Genomic DNA, 23,708 nt, shown 5'->3' on the forward strand with positions numbered 1-23,708 from the left:
TTGTGAACACGGCCCCAGGACTACAACTGTTCTGACACAGAAGTCAAATATTTACTGTATGCAGACAAATGAGTGTCTCTGTCTAAAACACCAGAAGGCCTCCAGAACAACCTAGATATTAACTAAATACTGCCACGACTGATACTTAGAAATCAAGTTCCAAAAAAATAATATCTCAGAATAAACCCAATACTCTCTAACATAAACACATATTTACCTTAAACAACACCACAATTCAACACACTTTACAATATAATTATCTTGGTCTGGTTTTAACACCCACTGGAAATTTCAAATGAGCTATTAAACAATACTTGCAAAAGCCCATACAAATAAAATGATTCGAAATATACATCCCCATCAGAATCTGGATTAAGATCTTTGATAGGCCTTTACAAAAACACTCCATCTTCAACTTCAAAATTGTTGGTTTACCTTTTTTTTGCTAAAGGATGTTTGTATTAGTCTTCGCATGAGCGCTTTGTAAACACGGCGGCAGTACTTCTGCCTAAGTCTGTCGTGACCTTTCCGCCATGATTACGCAATCACTGGCACATCGCAGAGCAGTGCAAGATGATCAATTTACACTGTCAGAAAAAAAGGTACAGTGCTGTCACCGGGGCGGTACCCTAAGGTACAAAACTGAAAAGGTACTACTATGTACCTTTAAGGTACTACTTCGCATTTTAAAGTACTGATATGTACCATTTAGGACTGAGTAAGGTACAAAGATGTACCTTTTCACTTTTGTACCTTAGGGTACCGCCCCAGTGACAGCACTGTACCTTTTTTTCTGAGAGTGTAGGTTAAAAAGTATATTCATTTTAAAACATTTAGTAAATGTCTGATGGTTTGTCTGGATAAGACCCTATTCCTCTGGGATCGGTCAGAGCCACTGAAGCTTTTCCTTTGAAACCGTTAAAAGTTCCCATTAAAGGAAGTTCATTTAAAAGTTCCCATTAAAGGAAGTTCATTTAAAAGTTCCCATTAAAGGAAGCATGTTCATTTTGGAGTGAACTTATCCTTTAAACTCTAGTTCTGAAGATGATCTTCATTATTAAGCACAAAAAAACACATAAAAGTCATCTTTGTGTAATGGTGTCAGAACTGATGAACAAAGCGTTTAATATCACTGCCCCTGAAAAAGAAGAATTAGAGATGAATAAAGAAGTGATGAATAATGAGAAAGAGACTAAGGCTTCATGCAGCATTGGAAAGAACGAACCAAAGAGCAAAGTCAACTCCAATAAAATTTGGTGCTAGTTGTTTAAATGTTTTAAATTCTTGTATAATAACTCTCTCTCTCTCTCTCTCTCTCTCTCTCTCTCTCTCTCTCTCTCTCTCTCTCTCTCTCTCTCTCTCTCTCTCAGTGTGAATGAGCTCAGTGGGTCACATGGTTTCTGCGTGTGCTTTCACTCTTGTGAATCGATGAGTGGGAGTTGTTGAGTTTCAGCGTGTATCCAGACAGAGCTCAAGTGTGTGTGTGTGTGTCATGAGTGTGTGGACTCTGCTGCTGGTCTCTGTCCTGCCGTGGATCTTCACACAGGCACTGGAGAGAGTCGAGCTCACGGAGGATCATGCGCTCACCTGTGGACAGGTACAGTAGACCGCCGACTGTCTGTTAAAGGTTGTTTCCATTTTCTTACGTTAGCGCTGCGCTGTTGATTTGCTCAGAGTCAGACATGTTTCTACATGGATACAGTTACTAGGAATTCGGCTGTTTGCAGAAGCGCTGTGTGTGTGTGTGTGTGGATGTGTGTGATTGTGGAATAGAGTGGGTGGGTGCTGAGTAGGTGTGTTTTATCAAGTCAAACTTCTTGTTTACTGAATAAGTTGCGTGCATGTTTGTTGTCTTTCTGCACACTCAGTCTGTGTTCTCATGCAAAACCAACAGAGACGTGCTGCTGTAATCTATGTATATCATCACTGAAAACCACCTCATTTGCATACATAAATAACTGTAAAAAAGTGTTTTTATTTTATTTTAATAAGTAGAAATTGATGCCATTGACAGTAATTCATGCTTGATATATAAGTACTTAAATAATAACAACTACTTCATTCTGTAATATAATTGTTTTTTTCTCGTATTATATACAAGTAGTGTACAAAACCGATTCCAAAAAAAGTTGGGGCACTGTATAAATTGTGAATAAGAAAGGAATGCAATAATTTACAAATTGCATAAACTTATATTTTATTCACAATAGAATATAGAGAACTTATAAAATGTTGAAAGTGAGACATTTTGAAATGTCATGCCAAATATTGGCACATTTTGGATTTCATGAGAGCTACACATTCCAAAAAAGTTGGGACAGGGAGCAATAAGAGGCCGGAAATGTTAAATGTACATATAAGGAACAGCTGGAGGACCAATCTGCAGCTTATTAGGTCAATTGGCAACATGATTGGGTATAAAAAGAGCCTCTCAGAGTGGCAGTTTCTCTCAGAAGACAAGATGGGCAGAGGATCACCAATTCCCCCAATGCTGCGGCGGACAATAGTGGAGCAATATCAGAAAGGAGTTTCTCAGAGAAAAACTGCAAAGAGTTTGAAGTTATCATCATCTACAGCGCATAATATCATCCAAAGATTCAGAGACTCTGGAACAATCTCTGTGCGTAAGGGTCAAGGCTGGAAAACCAAACTGGATGCCCATGATCTTCAGCCCTTAGACGGCACTGCATCACATACAGGAATGATACTGTAATGGAGATCACAACATGGGCTCAGGAATACTTCCAGAAAACATTGGAGAACACAATCCACCGTGCTATTCACCGTCACAGAAGCCATATCTAAACATGATCCAGAAGCGCAGGCGTTTCCTCTGGGCCAAGGCTCATTTAAAATGGACTGTGGCAAAGTGGAAAACTCTTCTGTGGTCAGACGAATCACAATTTGAAGATCTTTTTGGAAAACTGGGACGCCATGTCATCCGGACTAAAGAGGACAAGGACAACCCAAGTTGTTCTCAGCGGTCGGTTCAGAAGCTGCATCTCTGATGGTCTGGGGTTCATGAGTGTGTGTGGCATGGGCAGCTTACACATCTGGAAAGGCCATCAATGCTGAAAGGTGTATCCAAGTTCTAGAGCAACATATGCTCCATCCAGACGGCGTCTCTTTCAGGGAAGACATTCTCCAACATGACAATGCCAGACCACATACTGCATCAGTTACAACATCATGGCTGCGTAGAAGAAGGATCCGGCACTGAAATGTCCAGCCTGCAGTCCAGATCTTTCACCATTAGAAAACATTTGGCGCATCATAAAGAGGAAGATGCGATAAAGAAGACCTAAGACAGTTGAGCAGCTAGAAGCCTGTGTTAGACAAGAATGGGACAACATTCCTATTCCTAAACTTGAGCAGCTCGTCTCCTCAGTCCCCAGACGTTTGCAGACTGATATAAAAAGAAGAGGGGATGACCCTCAGCGATAAACATGGCCATTTTTAGATGTGTTGATGCCATGAAATAATTTCCCCCTTAGAATGATATACATTTTCTGAGTTGAAACATTTGATAATTGTAGTGAAAGTTTGTGGGATGTGAAGGAAGAAGACGGGCTTGGCTTTGACTGGGACTCGCTCTCTTTATTCAGTCTTGTCAAAAACAAATAACAAACACACGTGTGTGTGTGTGTGTGTGTGTGTGTGTGTGTGTGTGTGCAAACTCAGTTTCTCCACGATATGGATCGCTCCTTCTCAATCAGACTTTCTTTGTCAGTATATCTCAGTTTCTCTGCTGTGCACGCGAAGTCCCAGTCCAGGTTTCTCTCTCTCTGTCTCTCTCTCTGTTCTGCTGGGGTTTAAATGCTGTCTCTCCATGCCAATTACTGCAAACAGACACAGGTGTTAGTGATCTGCACTTGACCTACTTGCTCACCGCTCGGCTCGGCCTCCTCTCTCCCGCTACAGACCTCGCAAAACCACGCCCCTCCTGCCACAATAATTAATCAATGTTGTATTCTGAATAAAATATAGAAATTTGAAACATCACTGCATTCTGTTTTTATTCAAAATTTGAACAGGGTCCCAACTTTTTTGGAATCGGGTTTGTACATTATTTCCCCTTAATTTCGTTTCTTATTTTTTTAAATGAGAGAATTGTTGTACTCCTGTATGTCATAAGCATTATTTGATTGTGTTCATGTGAATGGATGTTTAATTGTTTTGTCTCTGTAGGGTATAATTCACTGTGAAGTCGAATCAGGTGAGAGAACCTCAAGTAATGAGTGTGACAGATGTTTTTAATGACCAGCTGAACTGTGCAGTGGCTTCATATCGAATCGTCTCATTGTAGGCGGCCCGACTTGCATTCGTGATGACGAGCATGTGATAGTGAGCAGTCTGGACGCCTACATCGTTCAGTGCCTAACGCAGGAGACCTGGAGCTTGTGCCTGAAAGTCCTGCTGACCGTCACCGAGCCGCAGGCTGTGTCAGACGAGGGCAGCGGCGATGAAGAGGAACTGCATGGAAGCGCTCCAGAAGAGCCTGAAAACACGACGAGTGCCGGCACGGTCCGCGTGTGCTACACTTACACCTCACAGCGGCACTCCAGAGCCATCCAGTTCACATTCCCTTCATCAGCGCTGGATGACAGCACTACACTGCAGGTCATCTATCTATCTATCTATCTATCTATCTATCTATCTATCTATCTATCTATCTATCTATCTATCTATCTATCTATCTATCTATCTATCTATCTATCTATCTATCTATCTATCTATCTTTGATTATCCATCTATCTATCTATCTATCTGTCTGTCTGTCTGTCTGTCTGTCCGTCCGTCCGTCCGTCCGTCCGTCCGTCCGTACATTCACCCACCCATCCATCCGTCCGTCCGTCCGTCCGTCCATCCATCCATCCACCCGTCCGTCCGTCCGTCCGTCCAACCATCCATCCGTCCGTCCACCCATCCATCCATCCGTCCACCCATCCATCCATCCACCCATCCATCCGTCCGTCCACCCATCCGTCCGTCCGTCCGTCCACCCATCCATCCGTCCGTCCACCCATCCATCCGTCCGTCCGTCCGTCCATCCGTCCGTCCGTCCGTCCGTCCGTCCGTCCGTCCGTCCACCCATCCATCCGTCCGTCCACCCATCCATCCGTCCGTCCGTCCATCCGTCCGTCCGTCCGTCCGTCCACCCACCCATCCATCCATCCATCCATCCGTCCGTCCACCCATCCATCCGTCTGTCCGTCCACCCATCCGTCCTTCCGTCCATCCGTCCGTCCGTCCACCCATCCATCCACCCGTCCGTCCGTCCGTCCGTCCGTCCGTCCGTCCGTCCGTCCGTCCTTCCGTCCGTCCTTCCGTTTGTCTGTCCGTCCGTCCACCCATCCAACCACCCGTCCATCCACCCATCCGTCCGTCCACCCGTCCATCTAGCCATCTAGCCATCCATCCAGCCATCCATCCACCTATCCATCCATTCATCCGTCCGTCCGTCCATCCGTCAGTCAGTCAGTCAGTCAGTCCGTCCGTCCACTCCATACATCCATCCACACATTCATCAACCTACCCATCCATCCATCCGTCCATCCATCCATCCATCCATCCATCCATCCATCCATCTGTCCGTCTATCTATCTATCTATCTGTCCGTCCGTCCCTCCATCCATCCATCCACCTATTCATCCATCCGTCAGTCAGTCAGTCAGTCAGTCCGTCCGTCCACTCCATCCATCCATCCATCCACACATTCATCAACCTATCCATCCATCCGTCCGTCCGTCCGTCCACTCCATACATCCACACATTCATCAACCTACCCATCCATCCATCCATCCGTCCGTCTGTCTGTTTGTCTGTCCTTCTGTCCGTCCGTCCGTCCGTCCATCCACCTATTCATCCATCCATCTATCTATCTATCTATCTATCTATCTATCTATCTATCTATCTATCTATCTATCTATCTATCTATCTATCTATCTATCTATCTATCTATCTATCTATCTATCTATCTATCTATCTATCTATCTATCTATCTATCTATCTATCTATATGTTTGTCCGCCCGTCCGTCTCTATAATAATGTGAATGAGTTGTGAAGTGGCTCATTGTATCGGCTGATTGCTCAGGTGTGTGTGTTGTAGGTGAGGATGTCTTTAGTGGTGCAGATACCGAAGGCAGAGCTCGGCGGTTCTGTTGTAGTCCATTCTTCATACACTAACTCCACTAAACTTGTCATTATTCCTTCAAAAGAGGAAGGTAAATATGCTGTAAAATACTCACACATGTGCCTCTTACACTTATCATTAGTTTCTGAGACAAATACATGACTTCTTAACATTCATTGATAGATGGCACATGCTTCTCTTTCAGTGTGTTCAAAGGGTTTAGATGCCATCTTCTGTAAAGGTAAGATAACCAGTGTCCATTTACATGTGTAGTTTAATTAACTGGTAGAGTGTGACAATAGCAAAGCAGATCACATGTAGGCCAACGAACAGCTGCTGCCCTGAAATCAAACTCTAATGGCAGAATAAGTTACCAGTAAATATACACCGATTAGACATAACATTATGACCACTTACCAGTGAAGTGAATAACACTGATGATCTCTTCATCACGGCTCCTGTTACTGGGTGGGATATATTAGGCAGCAAGTGAACATTTTGTCCTCAAAGTTGATTTGTTGGAAGCAGGAGAAATGGGCAAGCGTAAGGATTTGAGCAAGTTTAACAAGGGCCAAATTGTGATGGCTAGACGACTGGGTCAAATGCTTCAGGAATGGTTTGAGGAGCTCAACAACCAGTTTGAGGCGTCGACTCGGCCTCCAGATTCCCCAGATCTCAATCCAATCGAGCATCTGTGGGATGAGCTGAACAAACAAGTCCGATCCATGGAGGCCCCACCTCACAACTTACAGGACTTAAAGGATCTGCTGCTAACATCTTAGTGCCAGATACCACAGCACACCTTCAGGGGTCTAGAGGAGTCCATGCCTCGACGGGTCAGCAAAAGGGGGACCGACACAATATTAGGAAGGTGTTATGCCTGATTGGTGTACCTATGATCTATAATGGAAAAGTTAATGCAGGGCAGATGTCACTGGTTCTGTGTCATATGTCTATCTATGACCTGCTCTCATTGGCTGTTTTGGTTTCTAGTCGCACCTCGGCTGCTCAGAAGAACTGACGATTCGACAGGAGCAATAAAACTGTATGTGGCTGACGCAGATAAATGGAGATCCGAAGAGTTTAATGCATGCCAGAGGCTAGACCGGAACAGAGGATGCCTTAAGGTGGAATGGGTATGTCACACTGATTAATAATACATTTGCATTTAATTGGTTAATTTAATTGGTTTTAACTTTTCTTTTTGTCTCTTCCTTAATGTAAAGACTAACGCCAGCCATGAGTTTGAGATTTCTCAGGGATCTGTCGCCCCCTGTCTGTGCTTTGAGGTAATGGCAACAACGTTTATTTCTCTTATTGAATTATTAAACAAACAACTAGAAAAGCAGCACATAATAGAGTAATACATATGAACATACAGAATAAATAAGTTATATTAATAACACTGTCTGGTTCATATACACCGATCAGGCATAACATTATGACCGGTGAGGTGAATAACACTGATGATCTCTTCATCACGGCTCCTGTTAGTGGGTGGGATATATTAGGCAGCAAGTGAACATTTTGTCCTCAGAGTTGATGTGTGTGAAGCAGGAGAAATGGGCAAGCGTAAGGATTTGAGCGAGTTTGGCCAGATTGTGACGGCTAGACGACTGGGTCAGAGCATCTCCAAAACTGCAGCTCTTGTGGGCTGTTCCCGGTCTGCAGTGGTCAGTATCTATCAAAAGTGCTCCAAGGAAGGACCAGTGGAGAACCGGCCACAGGGTCATGGGCGGCCAAGGCTCATTGATGCACGTGGGGAGCGAAGGCTGGCCCGTGGGGTCCGATCAAACAGAAGAGCTATTGTTTTGGCAAAAGAGGGAACAACACAATATTAGGATGATTATAATGTTATGCCTGATTGGTGTATTAACGTGTAAAAACATAGAAAGTAAATATAAGTAAAGTGGGAAGCTAGTCATATTATTCCCGTTGGATGTGTTCTTGATGCTTATTCTCTTTCTACCTTTGCATAGATTTGGGGGAACTTTCCTCGAACAAAGTATTGTCCATTTTTGAATGAAACAGGTATGACATTCACTTCCTACTTTAAATACTGACACACTATGTTTTAAAGGAAAATTAAGGGAATTTAAAGGATTAGTTTACTTCAAAAGGAAAATTTCCTTATAATTTACTCACACCCCTCCATCTCATCCAAGATGTTCATGTCTTTCTTTCTTCAGTGGAAAGGAAAGTTTTTTTTTGAGGAAAACATTCTAGGAATTTTCTCCACATAATGGTCTTCTTCAGAAATACAACACAAAGTCGAGCATTCGTGGTTTAAAAGTATATAAATGTTTTTTTTTCTTCTTGAAAATATCTGATGGTTTGTCTGGACCAGACTTTATTCCTCTGGGATCATCAGAGTCTCTGAAGCTCTTCCTCTGAAACTGCAGTGATTTGGACCTTCAACCGTCGGTCACCACTGAAGGCCATTATGTGGAGAAAAATACTGGAATGTTTTCCTCAAAAAACATTATTTGTTTTCCAATGAGGAAACCATCCAACCATCCATCCATCCATCCATCCATCCATCCATCCATCCATCCATCCATCCATCCATCCATCCATCCATCCATCCATCCATCCATCCATCCATCCATCCATCCATCCCTCCACCAACCCAGTCACCCGCCCACCCACCCATCCACCAACCAACCAACCCATCCATCCATCCATCCATCCATCCATCCATCCATCCATCCATCCATCCATCCATCCATCCATCCATCCACCAACCCAGTCACCCGCCCATCATCCATCCATCCATCCATCCATCCATTCACCAACCCAGTCACCCGCCCATCCATCCACCAACTCATTCATCCACCCATCCACCCATCCATCCATCCATCCATCCATCCATCCATCCATCCATCCATCCACCTGCCCATCCACCAACCAACCCACCCATCCACCCATCCATCCATCCATCCATCCATCCATCCATCCATCCATCCATCCATCCATCCATTCACCAACCCAGTCACCCGCCCATCCATCCACCAACGCATCCATCCACCCATCCACCCATCCATCCATCCATCCATCCATCCATCCATCCATCCATCCATCCACCAACCCAGCCACCTGCCCATCCACCAACCAACCCACCCATCCACCCACCCATCCATCCATCCATCCATCCATCCATCCATCCATCCATCCATCCATCCATCCATCCATCCATCCATCCATCCATCCATCCATCCATCCACCAATCAATCCATCCATCCATCCCTTTTCTTAATCTGCACTGTCTCTCCTCTCGGCAGTCTCAGGCTCCAGTGTGTCAGTGTCTCTGGCAGAGGCTGAAACTCAGCACAAACGGCCCGCTCTGGTGTGGAACCTCACGGCGTCCTGCAGGCTGGAGGCTCAGCTGTGGCTGTGTAGAAAAGGCTCCGGGCGGGACAGAGGCTGCCATTACCTGAACTCCAGATCTCGCGTACAAACCCGCCAGAACGACAGCTGGATACAGACCGACTGCACACACTGGGTGGGACATAGTACTTGAGCTATACAATAATGGTGTGGGACAAGTTACATGGAGATGTTTTATTTTTTGGGTTAGGGGTTTGTTCAGATCACTATCCAAACAGTAACTCATAGATGCAGACTCCTCACCTTTAGGTGAGAATTCCCCTTTTTGAGATCAAAATGGGTCACCTACATTGCAAAAATTGCTTTTCTTACTCAGTATTTTTGTCTTGTTTCTAGTCCAAACATCTAAAAATTCTTAAAACAAGAAACATTTACTAGACAAGCAAAAGTAATTGTCTTGCTTTGGGTAAAAATAACTCAAAATGAAGAGAGTTTTTGCTTAAATAAGATAAATAATCTGCCAATGGGGTGAGAAAAATAATCTTTTTCGGGTTTTTTTTTGAGTGACATTACAAGGTAATAAAGAAATAGGGTTTAACTTACGAGGCGGTGTACAAAGTATCACATATTAATGCATTTGTCACCAGTGGGATCTCCAGTTTTCAGTTTTGATTGTTAATGAAGCTAAGATAATTTCCAACATACATTTTATCTGGTTGTTGTCGTCTTGTTTTTGTTTTGTTCATGTATTCAGCTTCCATATTTAATCTATTTAATCCTTTTAAAGCCATTTAGCCCTGCATAAAACACAAAAAACATTCTACCTCTTACCTGTTAGAATTAGTTTTCTGGCAGATGCACATATACTTAATAGTGTCTAGAAATGAGCATAGAAAGTAAATCTATATTTTAAAAAAATCTCAGAGAATGTTTTCTCTATCCACTCAAGTGTTACTTTATATGTACTCCTCTAACACTTATGTTGTCTTTCATCCATTGCAGCAGTTACAGGGAGAGTTTCTACAAGTGGAACGTCATCCTTTATTATGTGTGCAGGTACCTAATCATTTTTTTCACCACAGTTCACTTCTTATGCCTGTGTGTTTTGGGAAACTGGCAGTGTTGTGTCTTCTGTCCAGGTTAAAGTGGTGGGAATGGAAGGTCACGTGGGACCAGTGTGTCCTTTTGAAGGCAAGCATCACATCCCTTAGCTCTGATGAGGGAGCAGAATTAATGTGCCATAATACTTTAGTACTACAACATAACGCATTGCAGATGTAATGCAGATTGTGATGTGATTTAATACCAGCTCTCCCTCTGTGTTCTGGTGTCTGCTGCAGTGAAGAGAACTCACTGGAGTTTCCCACTGATGCTGTGTGTGATGCTGGTGTGTCTGTCAGTGCTGGCAGCCTATGCAGTGCAGGGGACATTAAAGAGTGAGCACACACCCAAACACACACTCACACACACATGCATGCACACACTCATGCACTCTGGACTACAACGGGTTAGTGACATCACTAACCCTAACATTTGCATAACCCCGCCTCCGGGAACATGTTGCCTTGTAGTCGAGCACATTTGGGAGTCGCTCGAGCTGTCGTCTGTCTTTCACATTTATTGATACGGTACGAACACAAATACAATCACATGTCATAAAGCAATGACAACGTAAGTTATAACCGTAATTAAACTAAACTATCCCTGTTCTCTCTTCATCTGCAGATATTATAACCATAATTAAACTAAACTATCCCTGTTCTCTCTTCATCTGCAGATATTATAACCATAATTAAACTAAACTATCCCTGTTCTCTCTTCATCCGCAGATATTATAACCGTAATTAAACTAAACTATCCCTGTTCTCTCTTCACCTGCAGATATTATAACCATAATTAAACTAAACTATCCCTGATCTCTCTTCATCTGCAGATATTATAACCATAATTAAACTAAACTATCCCTGTTCTCTCTTCACCTGCAGATATTATAACCGTAATTAAACTAAACTATCCCTGTTCTCTCTTCATCTGCAGATATTATAACCGTAATTAAACTAAACTATCCCTGTTCTCTCTTAATCTGCAGATATTATAACCATAATTAAACTAAACTATCCCTGTTCTCTCTTCATCTGCAGATATTATAACCGTAATTAAACTAAACTATCCCTGTTCTCTCTTCATCTGCAGATATTATAACCGTAATTAAACTAAACTATCCCTGTTCTCTCTTCATCTGCAGATATTATAACCATAATTAAACTAAACTATTCCTGTTCTCTCTTCATCCGCAGATATTATAACCGTAATTAAACTAAACTATCCCTGTTCTCTCTTCACCTGCAGATATTATAACCGTAATTAAACTAAACTATCCCTGATCTCTCTTCATCTGCAGATATTATAACCGTAGTTAAACTAAACTATCCCTGTTCTCTCTTCATCAGCAGATATTATAACCGTAATTAAACTAAACTATCCCTGTTCTCTCTTCATCAGCAGATATTATAACCGTAATTAAACTAAACTATCCCTGTTCTCTCTTCATCAGCAGATATTATAACCGTAATTAAACTAAACTATCCCTGTTCTCTCTTCATCTGCAGATATTCTAACCGTAATTAAACTAAACTATCCCTGTTCTCTCTGCATCAGCAGATATTATAACCGTAATTAAACTAAACTATCCCTGTTCTCTCTTCATCGGCGGATATTATAACCGTAATTAAACTAAACTATCCCTGTTCTCTCTTCATCTGCAGATATTATAACCATAATTAAACTAAACTATCCCTGTTTTCTCTTCATCTGCAGATATTATAACCGTAATTAAACTAAACTATCCCTGTTCTCTCTTTATCTGCAGATATTATAACCGTAATCAAAACTAAACTATCCCTGCTCTCTCTTCATCAGCAGATATTATAACCGTAATTAAACTAAACTATCCCTGTTCTCTCTTCATCGGCAGATATTCTAACCGTAATTAAACTAAACTATCCCTGTTCTCTCTTCATCGGCAGATATTATAACCGTAATTAAACTAAACTATCCCTGCTCTCTCTTCATCAGCAGATATTATAACCGTAATTAAACTAAACTATCCCTGTTCTCTCTTCATCGGCAGATATTCTAACCGTAATTAAACTAAACTATCCCTGTTCTCTCTTCATCTGCAGATATTATAACCGTAATTAAACTAAACTATCCCTGTTCTCTCTTCATCTGCAGATATTCTAAACGTAATTAAACTAAACTATCCCTGCTCTCTCTTCATCGGCAGATATTCTAACCGTAATTAAACTAAACTATCCCTGTTCTCTCTTCATCTGCAGATATTATAACCGTAATTAAACTAAACTTTCCCTGTTCTCTCTTCATCTGCAGATATTCTAACCGTAATTAAACTAAACTATCCCTGTTCTCTCTTCATCTGCAGATATTATAACCGTAATTAAACTAAACTATCCCTGTTCTCTCTTCATCTGCAGATATTATAACTGTAATTAAACTAAACTATCCCTGTTCTCTCTTCATCTGCAGATATTCTAACCGTAATTAAACTAAACTATCCCTGCTCTCTCTTCATCGGCAGATATTCTAACCGTAATTAAACTAAACTATCCCTGCTCTCTCTTCATCGGCAGATATTATAACCATAATTAAACTAAACTATCCCTGTTCTCTCTTCATCAGCAGATATTATAACCGTAATTAAACTAAACTATCCCTGCTCTCTCTTCATCAGCAGATATTATAACCGTAATTAAACTAAACTATCCCTGTTCTCTCTTCATCTGCAGATATTATAACCGTAATTAAACTAAACTATCCCTGCTCTCTCTTCATCGGCAGATATTCTAACCATAATTAAACTAAACTATCCCTGCTCTCTCTTCATCAGCAGATATTATAACCGTAATTAAACTAAACTATTCCTGTTCTCTCTCCATCTGCAGATATTATAACCATAATTAAACTAAACTATCCCTGTTCTCTCTTTATCGGCAGATATTATAACCGTAATTAAACTAAACTATCCCTGCTCTCTCTTCATCTGCAGATATTATAACCGTAATTAAACTAAACTATCCCTGTTCTCTCTTCATCGGCAGATATTATAACCGTAATTAAACTAAACTATCCCTGTTCTCTCTTCATCGGCAGATATTATAACCGTAATTAAACTAAGCTATCCCTGTTCTCTCTTCATCGGCAGATATTCTAACCATAATTAAACTAAACTATCCCTGCTCTCTCTTCATCAGCAGATATTATAACCGTAATTAAACTAAACTATTCCTGTTCTCTCTCCATCTGCAGATATTATAACCGTAATTAAACTAAACTATCCCTGTTCTCTCTTCATCGGCAGATATTATAACCGTAATTAAACTAAACTATCCCTGTTCTCTCTTCATCGGCAGATATTATAACCGTAATTAAACTAAACTATCCCTGCTCTTTCTTCATCGGCAGATATTATAACCGTAATTAAACTAAACTATCCCTGTTCTCTCTTCATCGGCAGATATTATAACCGTAATTAAACTAAACTATCCCTGTTCTCTCTTCATCTGCAGATATTCTCTACTCATCTCACAGTGGTTTATAGATTATCATGACAGAATATCCTAATCAATGACTGAAGATCGTTAACTCATAAACTCATCCTCTATCCCAGAGCTATTCAAATCTTGCCCTGGAGGGCCAATGCACTGAAGAGTTTAGACCCTAAGAGACCCTAATCATTTGATCACGGTTGGAGCTAAACTCTGCAGCGCATTGGCCCTTCAGGGCAAGATTTGAATAGCCCTTCTCTATCCCTTTAGAAGCGTCTTGTCTCATTCTACATGTTGTCTCTTCTTCTTTAGTCTCTCCATCATTGTCCGACTCCAGTTTGATCATAAAAGGCAAAAAAGTTTCTGATATTTTCAGTGTGTGTGTGTGTGTGTGTGAGGTAATCAGTGCTGCTAACATGAGCTCTTGACGCTCCGCCCTCTTCCTGAAAGGGGGCGGGAGCAGCAGCTCATTTGCATTTAAAGGGACACACAAAACAGTGACAATTTTAACATGCTATAAAAATGATCTGTGGGGTATTTTGGGCTCAAACTTCACACACACTCTGGGGACATCAGAGACGTATTTTACATCTTGTTAAAAGGGCATTATAGGACCTCTTTCTAAAGTGAAACCAAAACATTTTTGTGGTAATTATTTTTATTGTCCTAATTTTTGGGTAAAATGTGTATCTTTGTGAGTTGAAGTGTTAATCGCCCTTCTCTCATTATAACAGGTTGGGTGTTCAGATGGCTGAAGGTGGATGATGTGAACAGTGAGTTTCCTTCATGATCTCACCTTGCATGCCACTCACTCATAAAAAAGTTTTTTATTGCCGTTGATGGTTCCATGACAAACCTTTAACATCCATGAAAACTTTGAAGGTTCTTTATAGTGAAAAAACAGTTGTTAAAAGTGCTCTATGCGATATCACACATTTTTTGGACCATTTTTTTTGTCACATGCAGCAAACATCTCCTCACTATCCACTAGCTGCCTGTCCCCTGAACACACTATAAAAAAAAACCTGCAGTCTTTGTAGTCTGCATAAGCTCCACACACTGCAACCAAACACACTGGTGCAGTCTGGACCACGGAGCATAACAAACAGTGCTCCAGCCAATAGTCGACAAGAATGATTTCCACCCCCAAATGGAGCACTGTTATGCTTCGTGGTCCAGACTGCACCAGTGTGTTTTGGTGACATCGCTCAGAGCACCTTTAAGATTATAAAAAAATGTGTCTGCACCAAAAGCCTTATGGGCAGCATGCCGACATAACGAGTCCTGGCTCGTGGACCTTTCCCAATCCTGTGTACATAATGTCCTATCATTATAAAAGGCAAAAACATCAAAAAACATTCAAGTAACCAAAAAAACTAAAGAATGACTCTCATGTGTGCTGTTTCAGCTGCGGTTGGGGAAGGTGCGGAGCTGCTTCTGGTGTGTCCTCCCGACGCAGACGGTGCTGTTATTCAGCTTTTGTGCCGTCTGTGCTCCAGTCTCTCCGATTTCGGCTTCTCTGTGTCCCTGGACCTGTGGAACCGCTCCGAGATCAACGCTTTGGGTCCTGTGCCCTGGCTGCACTCCTGTCTGGAGGCGGTGCGGCGGTGTGGAGGCAAGGCTGTGATGGTCCTGACTCCTGACGCCTGCGAGCGGGCCAAGCAATGGGGCTGTCCTGGGGCGAAGCGGGAACCGGAAGAGGTCCAGATGTGCTCCGAGGTCTTCGACGCAACGCTGAGCTGCATTCTGGGAGACTATCTGCTGGGTCGCGCCGGAGAGCGGTTCGCATTGGCGCAGTTCGACGGGCGGTGTATCGCCACGGCCCTGCCCGAGTTTTTCCGGGGACTGCCGTTGTTCAGCTTGCCTTCCCAGAGTCTGGACTTCATAACGGAGCTCACAAAGGGGGCTCGTACGGGAGGAAAAGTGTCTGAGCGGTGGGAACGAGCGGGTGCGAGGAGGGCAGCGTCCCGAGCGTTATATGGGATGCTCACAGAGATCACTGGCACAGGGCTCTCTCAGGACTCGGAGAAGGGCTGGGAAACCGTCCCGCTGCAGGCAAAACTGTCAAGCCCTGCTCTCCACACCAACATAAGCACTGCAGATGGGGTCTAAACTAATCTTATCCAGACCTATGGGTGAACGGCATGGGGTCCGGTCCACCCTGAGCCTCATTGTGACCAAGAACCATGTACGGGATGGGGACATGGTCAATGGTGAAATCATTTCATTAGGAATCTGAATTTAGTCAAGCTCTGCTCTCTACACCAACATAAGCACTGCAGATGGGGTCTAAACCATAAACTGTGAATAAAATATGGCTGTAGTGTCCGTGACGTCTCCCATAGGATTCTGAAGAGCCGTTTTGAAGAGTAAAGTAGAGACGAGCCGTCGCCATCTTGGCAGCGCGTCACGCCCGGATAACAGAAAATGGGCAAAGAGGCGGGACGTGGGCGGAGCTTAAGTGACGTGATGACTAACAGACAGCAGACAAACGGCAATACACCTGTCACTCAAAGTGGCCACGGCCTTAATTATGCAGAACATTCACCCCCTCACAGTCGTCATGAAGGGCAAAATTATCCGTAGACCAAAACCACAATTTGTCCAAACCTGTAAATATGTTTTATTCTGCTGTAAAGTTGGGCATTTTAACATGAGCTCAATGAGATTCTGCTCCTTCTGGAGCGGCTCTAGTGGCCAGTCGAGGAATTGCAGTTTAAGTCACTGTGCTGGCTTCAACAGAAACTGGGGGAGAAGCAGCTTGGTCTAAACTAATCTTATCCAGACCTATGGGCGAACGGCATGAGGTCCGGTCCACCCTGAGCCTCATTCTGACCATGAACCATGTACGGGACGGTCCCATGGTCACTGGCGAAATCATTTCAATAGGAATCTGTGCAACTGGGCATGAAATCCAATACTTGTTTCTTACTAATTCTACGGTGCTGATTTTAAAAATAGGGCCTGTTTTGCTTTAGCACGTAACACTTTCTCACACAATATGATGTGCATTTTGTAGCATTTTTTGCTTTTGACAACCATTTGTAAGGTGAAGGCTTGCATTATCTCATTATTTTAAGCCATTTTGTTTCAATTCTCAGATGATTTTCACATGCATGACATTATTTTTGATTTCAAGGTTGGAATTTTGGCCACTGACCGAAAAAAATGCAAACATGAACATCTTTGGATGTTTTACTACTTACAAACAGCAACAGTAGAATTACAGATTTTGTGAAAAAAGCGCATTTATATCTGAAGAAAATTAACATTAAAGGTGCACTATGTAACTTTTTCGTCTGCTAGTAGGCGTCGTAGTTTAATGACGGCAAGTTTGAGCGCAGAATCTTGGGACGTGTGACATGCTGATGGATGAGATTATTAACGTTACTGTAGTGAAGCAGAGCAGGAGCGAGTGTTGAGGAGTTGAGTGAGGCCACTGGAGCGATTGTTAATGAGAAGAACAACACGCCTCATGAGCAGCGGGACTTTTATTATGCCACAGTTGCCGCCGCCATTTCCTCTTTTCCACTCATGAGTGTGAGGAACGCACCTCTGTTGATCATATTACACACATCTGATTGTGTTTAAAATGATGTTCTGACATTACTGTGTGCGTTTGCTCAGCGGCTGCGGTGACACTTGTTTACACTGCTAAGAGTAAAGCGCTTCTGCAGGCCACGCCCTCACACGTCTTGGTTCATTGGATAAAATAGCAATTTTCTCACGATTTACAAATACATTTACATTTACATTTATGCATTTAGCAGAGGCTTTTATCCACAGCGACTTACAACTCAGGAGAACAGGAAGCGATCCGTCAAGAAGAGGCAACGAAACACAAAAAGTGCCCCAAATACCAAGATTTGTAAACCGCTCAGAGTAGCAAAAAACAGAAAAGGGAAGAAGAAAGGAGAAAAAGAGGAGGAAAGAGGTTTTTTTTTTTATGTAAGATAAAGTGCTCATGGAAGAGATGAGTTTTTACCTGTCTTTTGAATGAAGTGAGTGATTCTGTTGTGCGTATGGAGGAAGATCGTTCCACCAACCAGAACCAATGAAAGAAAAAGTTCTAGAGAGGGATTTCATGGCTCTCTGTGATGGTACCACAAGCCTTCGTTCATTAGCTGAGCGAAGGCTTCTGGTGGGTGTGTAGACTCGTAGGAGTGAGTCAAAGTATGCGGGTGCTGAGCTTGTGGAAGATCCATAAGCAAGAGTCAGGGCTTTGAATTTGATCCGGGCAGCGAATGGTAGCCAATGCAGAGAGATGAATAGAGGTGTGACATGAGCCCTTTTGGGCTCATTGAAGACAAGACGTGCTGCAGCGTTCTGGATCATTTGCAGCGGTTTGATCGCACAAGATGGAAGTCCAGCCAGAAGCGCATTGCAATAGTCGAGTCTAGAAATGACCAGGGCTTGGACAAGAAGCTGTGTTGCATGCTCCGTAAGGAACGGTCTGATTCTCCTGATGTTGTGCAGTGCAAACCTGCATGACCGAGCTGTCTTTGACAAATAGTTGGAAACGTGTGATATTGTAAGTACTTAACTGAACAAAATATATAACACTGGCCTAGTGGGTTTTGGATATTTTACTGAAAAAAAATGTTGACTAACCATGTTCCATACAGATTAACTTTTACGCCCGATCGCTAAATAAATACTTCCTGGTCACACATAAACTATATATCAAGACCGAGACCCCACCGCCGTTTGTTCCAGTGAGATATCAGTACATTTGCTTGGTGCGCCCACTGCGCTTGAAATTGGATGGGGGGCAAGACCGCAGCTCGTGTGGGGAGATAACGAGCAGCAACAATATTTTTAAGTCAATGCAAATTATTTGCCCTTCTTTGTCTTCAAAAAGATATAGTAATGTTATTCCTCGATGTTTCACATGATTCATGCTTAAAGCTAGCCTGCCGTGGTCATCCTCGGCTCTAGTCAGAATATGAGTCTGATGCTCATTGGGCTGTGATTATGGGGCGTGTTTCAACCCAACCAGGAAAGACCTCGACTGGACAGACCAACAACCAATCAGAGCAGCGGAGCAACGCATAACGTTAGTTGTCAAATGTCAACAGAGCTCAACTGCACTGTGTTGCCAAGTCTGCGTTTTTTTCCGCGGGTTGTTTTTTATGTCCGCGGGTTGAAGCGACTATTATGTGATATATAGACCCATGAGTGCGAATTTAGCAGCAACCTTGGCAAAATAACACACATTTTACCCCCAACGCCATTTCCCCCCCGGAGAACCCCCCGAGAAGCTATTGTTTAGGGCTAGTAGTTGGCGCGTTTTGTTGTAAAAACTTGGCAACCCTGTCTGCACGGGCGCTGAAATAAACGATCTTTGCCGGTGTTGTAAAAAAAAAAATTTGATGATACACAGAGTACTTGCGCAACATGATCATAATTTTCTGAGAGAAATAGTGAAGGTGATACAGATACGAACAAGCTCTCCGTTTAGGATTTGAACAAATATAACTCAAGCCCCTTTGATGACGTGATGATTACGGTACTGTTGATCATCTGTCCGTCATCGTCTAAAGCCCGCCCTGATGATCTCATTGGTCAGTTTCTGTTGATCATCTGTCGGTCATCGGCTAAAGCCCGCCCTGATGATCTCATTGGTCAGTTTCTGTTGATCATCTGTCCGTCATCGTCTAAAGCCCGCCCTGATGATCTCATTGGTCAGTTTCTGTTGATCATCTGTCCGTCATCGTCTAAAGCCTGCCCTGATGATCTCATTGGTCAGCTTCTGTTGATCATCTGTCCGTCATCGTCTAAAGCCCGCCCTGATGATCTCATTGGTCAGTTTCTGTTGATCATCTGTCCGTCATCGGCTAAAGCCCGCCCTGATGATCTCATTGGTCAGTTTCTGTTGATCATCTGTCCGTCATCGTCTAAAGCCTGCCCTGATGATCTCATTGGTCAGCTTCTGTTGATCATCTGTCCGTCATCGTCTAAAGCCCGCCCTGATGATCTCATTGGTCAGTTTCTGTTGATCATCTGTCCGTCATCGACTAAAGCCTGCCCTGATGATCTCATTGGTCAGTTTCTGTTGATCATCTGTCCGTCATCGTCTAAAGCCCGCCCTGATGATCTCATTGGTTAGCTTCTGTTGATCATCTGTCCGTCATCGGCTAAAGCCCGCCCTGATGATCTCATTGGTCAGCTTCTGTTGATCATCTGTCCGTCATCGGCTAAAGCCCGCCCTGATGATCTCATTGGTCAGTTTCTGTTGATCATCTGTCCGTCATCGTCTAAAGCCTGCCCTGATGATCTCATTGGTCAGTTTCTGTTGATCATCTGTCCGTCATCGTCTAAAGCCCGCCCTGATGATCTCATTGGTCAGTTTCTGTTGATCATCTGTCCGTCATCGGCTAAAGCCCGCCCTGATTATCTCATTGGTCAGTTTCTGTTGATCATCTGTCCGTCATCGACTAAAGCCTGCCCTGATGATCTCATTGGTCAGTTTCTGTTGATCATCTGTCCGTCATCGTCTAAAGCCCGCCCTGATGATCTCATTGGTCAGCTTCTGTTGATCATCTGTCCGTCATCGGCTAAAGCCCGCCCTGATGATCTCATTGGTCTGAACAGTTTCTGTTCGGAGATAATTACTCCTCTTTGGATCGAGGCCAGACCAAACCGCCCGACCTAAACATTTTTGTGGGCGGGGCTAAATTTGGCTGGCATCCAGGCTAGCTTAAAGCAGCGCTAGGTAACTTTTCAACCTTCATAATATATTTCAAGACTCGTTTGATGATAAATCGACTTACAATAGGTTGAATGACACGTCTGCCATAGCCTGATGGGGTCTGTATCGTTTTTAATCGTAAGTTTAAACTTCGAGTATCGGGTAGTAACCCGAGAACAAAAAGAACTACAAAATTCGACTGCTTTACATATACGTCACTTCCAACAACACACACACTTCCTTAAATTCGGACGTGCGAGCCCAACTTTCGTTTGTTTGTCGGATGTTATAGTCATGTCTGAAACAGCACAAAAAAATAAGAAAGAAAAGTTTTTTTTGGAGGAAAGCAATAACAGGAAACGAAAAAGTGCTGTGATTAAAGGCCGGACGAGGATCAACATGAGACCAGCGTTTGCTCGTCGGCGTGAGCTGAAGGAGGCGTGCCCGACCGATGCTGTCCTGCTTGTTATGGTGATTACCGACCACTCAAACACTGAACTGAAGTATCATATAGATTCTGGAAAACGCTAACCAATAGACACCGTATATATATTTACAACCCGCCCCGCACCCGTGACCATTAAATAGACATACGGGGTCCGTGGGCTATGAGCTCTTAACTAGTTCAGGGCTATCATGGTTGTCATGTCAACAAATGCACGCGCCCATCCCCTGATGGAGGATGACAGAGTTTATGACAGTAGTAGAGGACAATTTTTTTCCCAACGGTAGGGGGACCCCGAGCGCAAAAGTTACCAAGTGCTGCTTTAACTTTAATATCACAACACAATCATGCCTAACTCGCATGGTCCTCTTATTGAACCTGCAATTAACTTACATTTTAACCAAATAAATAGGTAGTCAACTTTATTATTCATTTAAATGATGTTTTGTTCAGTTCAAATAAACAAACAGCTCACATTTGATCAGATAAATGTCCATTTTCACAGTTGAAATCAAGTTATGCGGTTCTGTACGACACACTGTTAACGCTCATCATCTTCCGTACACCTGCGGAGGAGGTATTTTTCTCCTCTTTTCTCAAATACACTTTTAATCAAAATTCTGGGTAAAAAACAACCCAATGTTGGGTCAAATATGGACTAACCCAGCAATTGGGTTGTTTTAACCCAGCGATTGGGTTGTCTTAAGCAAGTATTTAACCCAACCACAGGGTTAAAACTACCCAATCGCTGGGTTAAAACAACCCAATTGCTGGGTTAGTCCATATTTGACCCAACATTGGGTTAAAACAACCAAGCATTTTTTCGAGTGTACTATTGGTCCAGAAGACATCAATCAAAGTGTGGACTGTCCAATGGGTATCCCGCGAATAATCACACAAGCATGCTTGTGTCTAAGTCTAAGTGACATAGTGCACCTTTAAATGGAGTATTTGAACATATTTTCCCACTCTTTTGCAGATTGCAAGTTAAATGATTAATGCTTCCTGAAACATGTATAAACTTTGAAAAATCATTTTTATTTTGTGTATGTGATGGAAATGTGATGGACAAGATATTTTTGAACTCAGCAGCATTAATTAGGTAATATCGGGCCTTTTGTTGTTCATCAGCAGAGGCTGTTTTTCATGATGCAGGGCTGTGTTATAGACAATGAAGCTTTTGTCCTGCAAAATCTCAGCTGAGTGTTGCCAATGTGAGCTTTAGACAGGGAGACACACTTGTACATGTTGTTTAGAGATCGATTGTGCAGAAGATGTGCTAATCAGAAGTGCTGTGAGGGTTTAGGTGGCGGTTTCAGATACAGAACTCGTCTGATGGTGATGTATATTGTATATTAATATGTAAGTACGCCTTATCTCAAGCTCAGAGTCTGCAGGACGGGCCAAAGCTTATTTTACTCAGGGAAAACCACAACAGATTCCCTCTTCACAACCTGAAGACAAGAGAAGGACGAGATTGTGAGAGAAGTCACTTTCTTCCTTTGACAAGTGCACAGTTACATTTCCATGCCATATACTGTGAAGGCCCAAAAGCTATATCTAATAACTCAGATGATAATCTATATCTCAAATAAGCTGTGACCGTAAGGTTTTCGGTCTGATGTCGTACTGCAGGAATGATTTGTCTTTTTTCCCCAATAATTTGTATTGGTTTTGAGCGTAGTAAAAAGTGTGACAACTTGCCCCTATGTGTTTTTGTTTACTAATGTTCAACAAACTGATATTTTTAATGAATTACACGCATGGCCCAGTGTTAAAATTGCACCGTGATGCCACAAAGTTATGAACAGATGGGATACAAATTATATTCTAATTACACACACACACACACACACACACACACACACACACACACACACACACACACACACACACACACACACACACACACACACACACACACACACACACTCTAGTGGTCAGTATCTATCAAAAGTGCTCCAAGGAAGGACCAGTGGAGAACCGGCCACAGGGTCCTGGGCGGCCAAGGCTCATTGATGCACGTGGGGAGCGAAGGCTGGCCCGTGTGGTCCGATCAAACAGACGAGCTACTGGAGCTCAAACTGCTCCAGAAGTTAATGCTGGTTCTGATAGAAAGCTGTCAGAATACACAGAGCATCTCAGTTTGAGGCGTATGGGGCGGCATAGCCTCTGACCCCGCCGAAAGCACCAACAGTGGCACGTGAGCATCAGAACTGGACCAACACAATATTAGGGAGGTGGTCATAATGTTATGCCTGATCGGTGCATAGCTTGATAGATAACCTTGTGTGTGTGTGTGTGTGTGTGAGAAAACAAAAGAAAATGTCACAAAAAACACACAAGTAACATTATAAAAAATACAATACCAGCCACAGACTTCACTATAACAATGTAAAACGTCCTTTGAGCAAGTAACTATGATCAAAATTGATCAAATATGGATCAAAATGTGCATTTCTTAAAAAAAAAAAAAAAAAAAAGGATAAAAAATGTTAGATGTTTTGTATTCTGAGATGAATAAAGCGGGGCTATGACGACATGCG

At 42.8% G+C, this 23,708-nt stretch overlaps 1 protein-coding gene across 1 annotated transcript; it reads left to right on the forward strand.

Moving 5' to 3' along the window:
• The first annotated feature begins 1,392 nt into the window (after positions 1-1,392).
• On the forward strand, positions 1,393-19,230 carry wu:fl23c11 (interleukin-17 receptor C). The gene is made up of 14 exons (XM_067412426.1): positions 1,393-1,597; positions 4,189-4,216; positions 4,307-4,620; positions 6,111-6,225; positions 6,340-6,375; positions 7,128-7,270; positions 7,361-7,423; positions 8,114-8,165; positions 9,416-9,636; positions 10,464-10,517; positions 10,601-10,652; positions 10,802-10,897; positions 14,761-14,799; positions 15,435-19,230. The coding sequence occupies exons 1-14, from the start codon at positions 1,493-1,495 to the stop codon at positions 16,136-16,138; spliced, it is 2,022 nt and encodes a 673-aa protein (XP_067268527.1). The 5' UTR covers positions 1,393-1,492; the 3' UTR covers positions 16,139-19,230.
• Positions 19,231-23,708: the final 4,478 nt, after the last annotated feature.

The sequence above is a fragment of the Pseudorasbora parva genome, chromosome 13, assembly GCF_024679245.1.
Source record: "Pseudorasbora parva isolate DD20220531a chromosome 13, ASM2467924v1, whole genome shotgun sequence".
NCBI classification, from domain to species: Eukaryota; Metazoa; Chordata; class Actinopteri; order Cypriniformes; family Gobionidae; genus Pseudorasbora; species Pseudorasbora parva.

Excerpts from the sequence above, each read along its gene's own strand:
- wu:fl23c11 (XM_067412426.1), top strand. The coding sequence starts at position 1,493 with ATGAGTGTGTGGACTCTGCTGCTGGTCTCTGTCCTGCCGTGGATCTTC. Across the intron at positions 7,271-7,360 it reads GATGCCTTAAGGTGGAATGG|ACTAACGCCAGCCATGAGTT; the intron begins GTATGTCACACT and ends CTTAATGTAAAG. Across the intron at positions 10,898-14,760 it reads AGTGCAGGGGACATTAAAGA|GTTGGGTGTTCAGATGGCTG; the intron begins GTGAGCACACAC and ends TCATTATAACAG.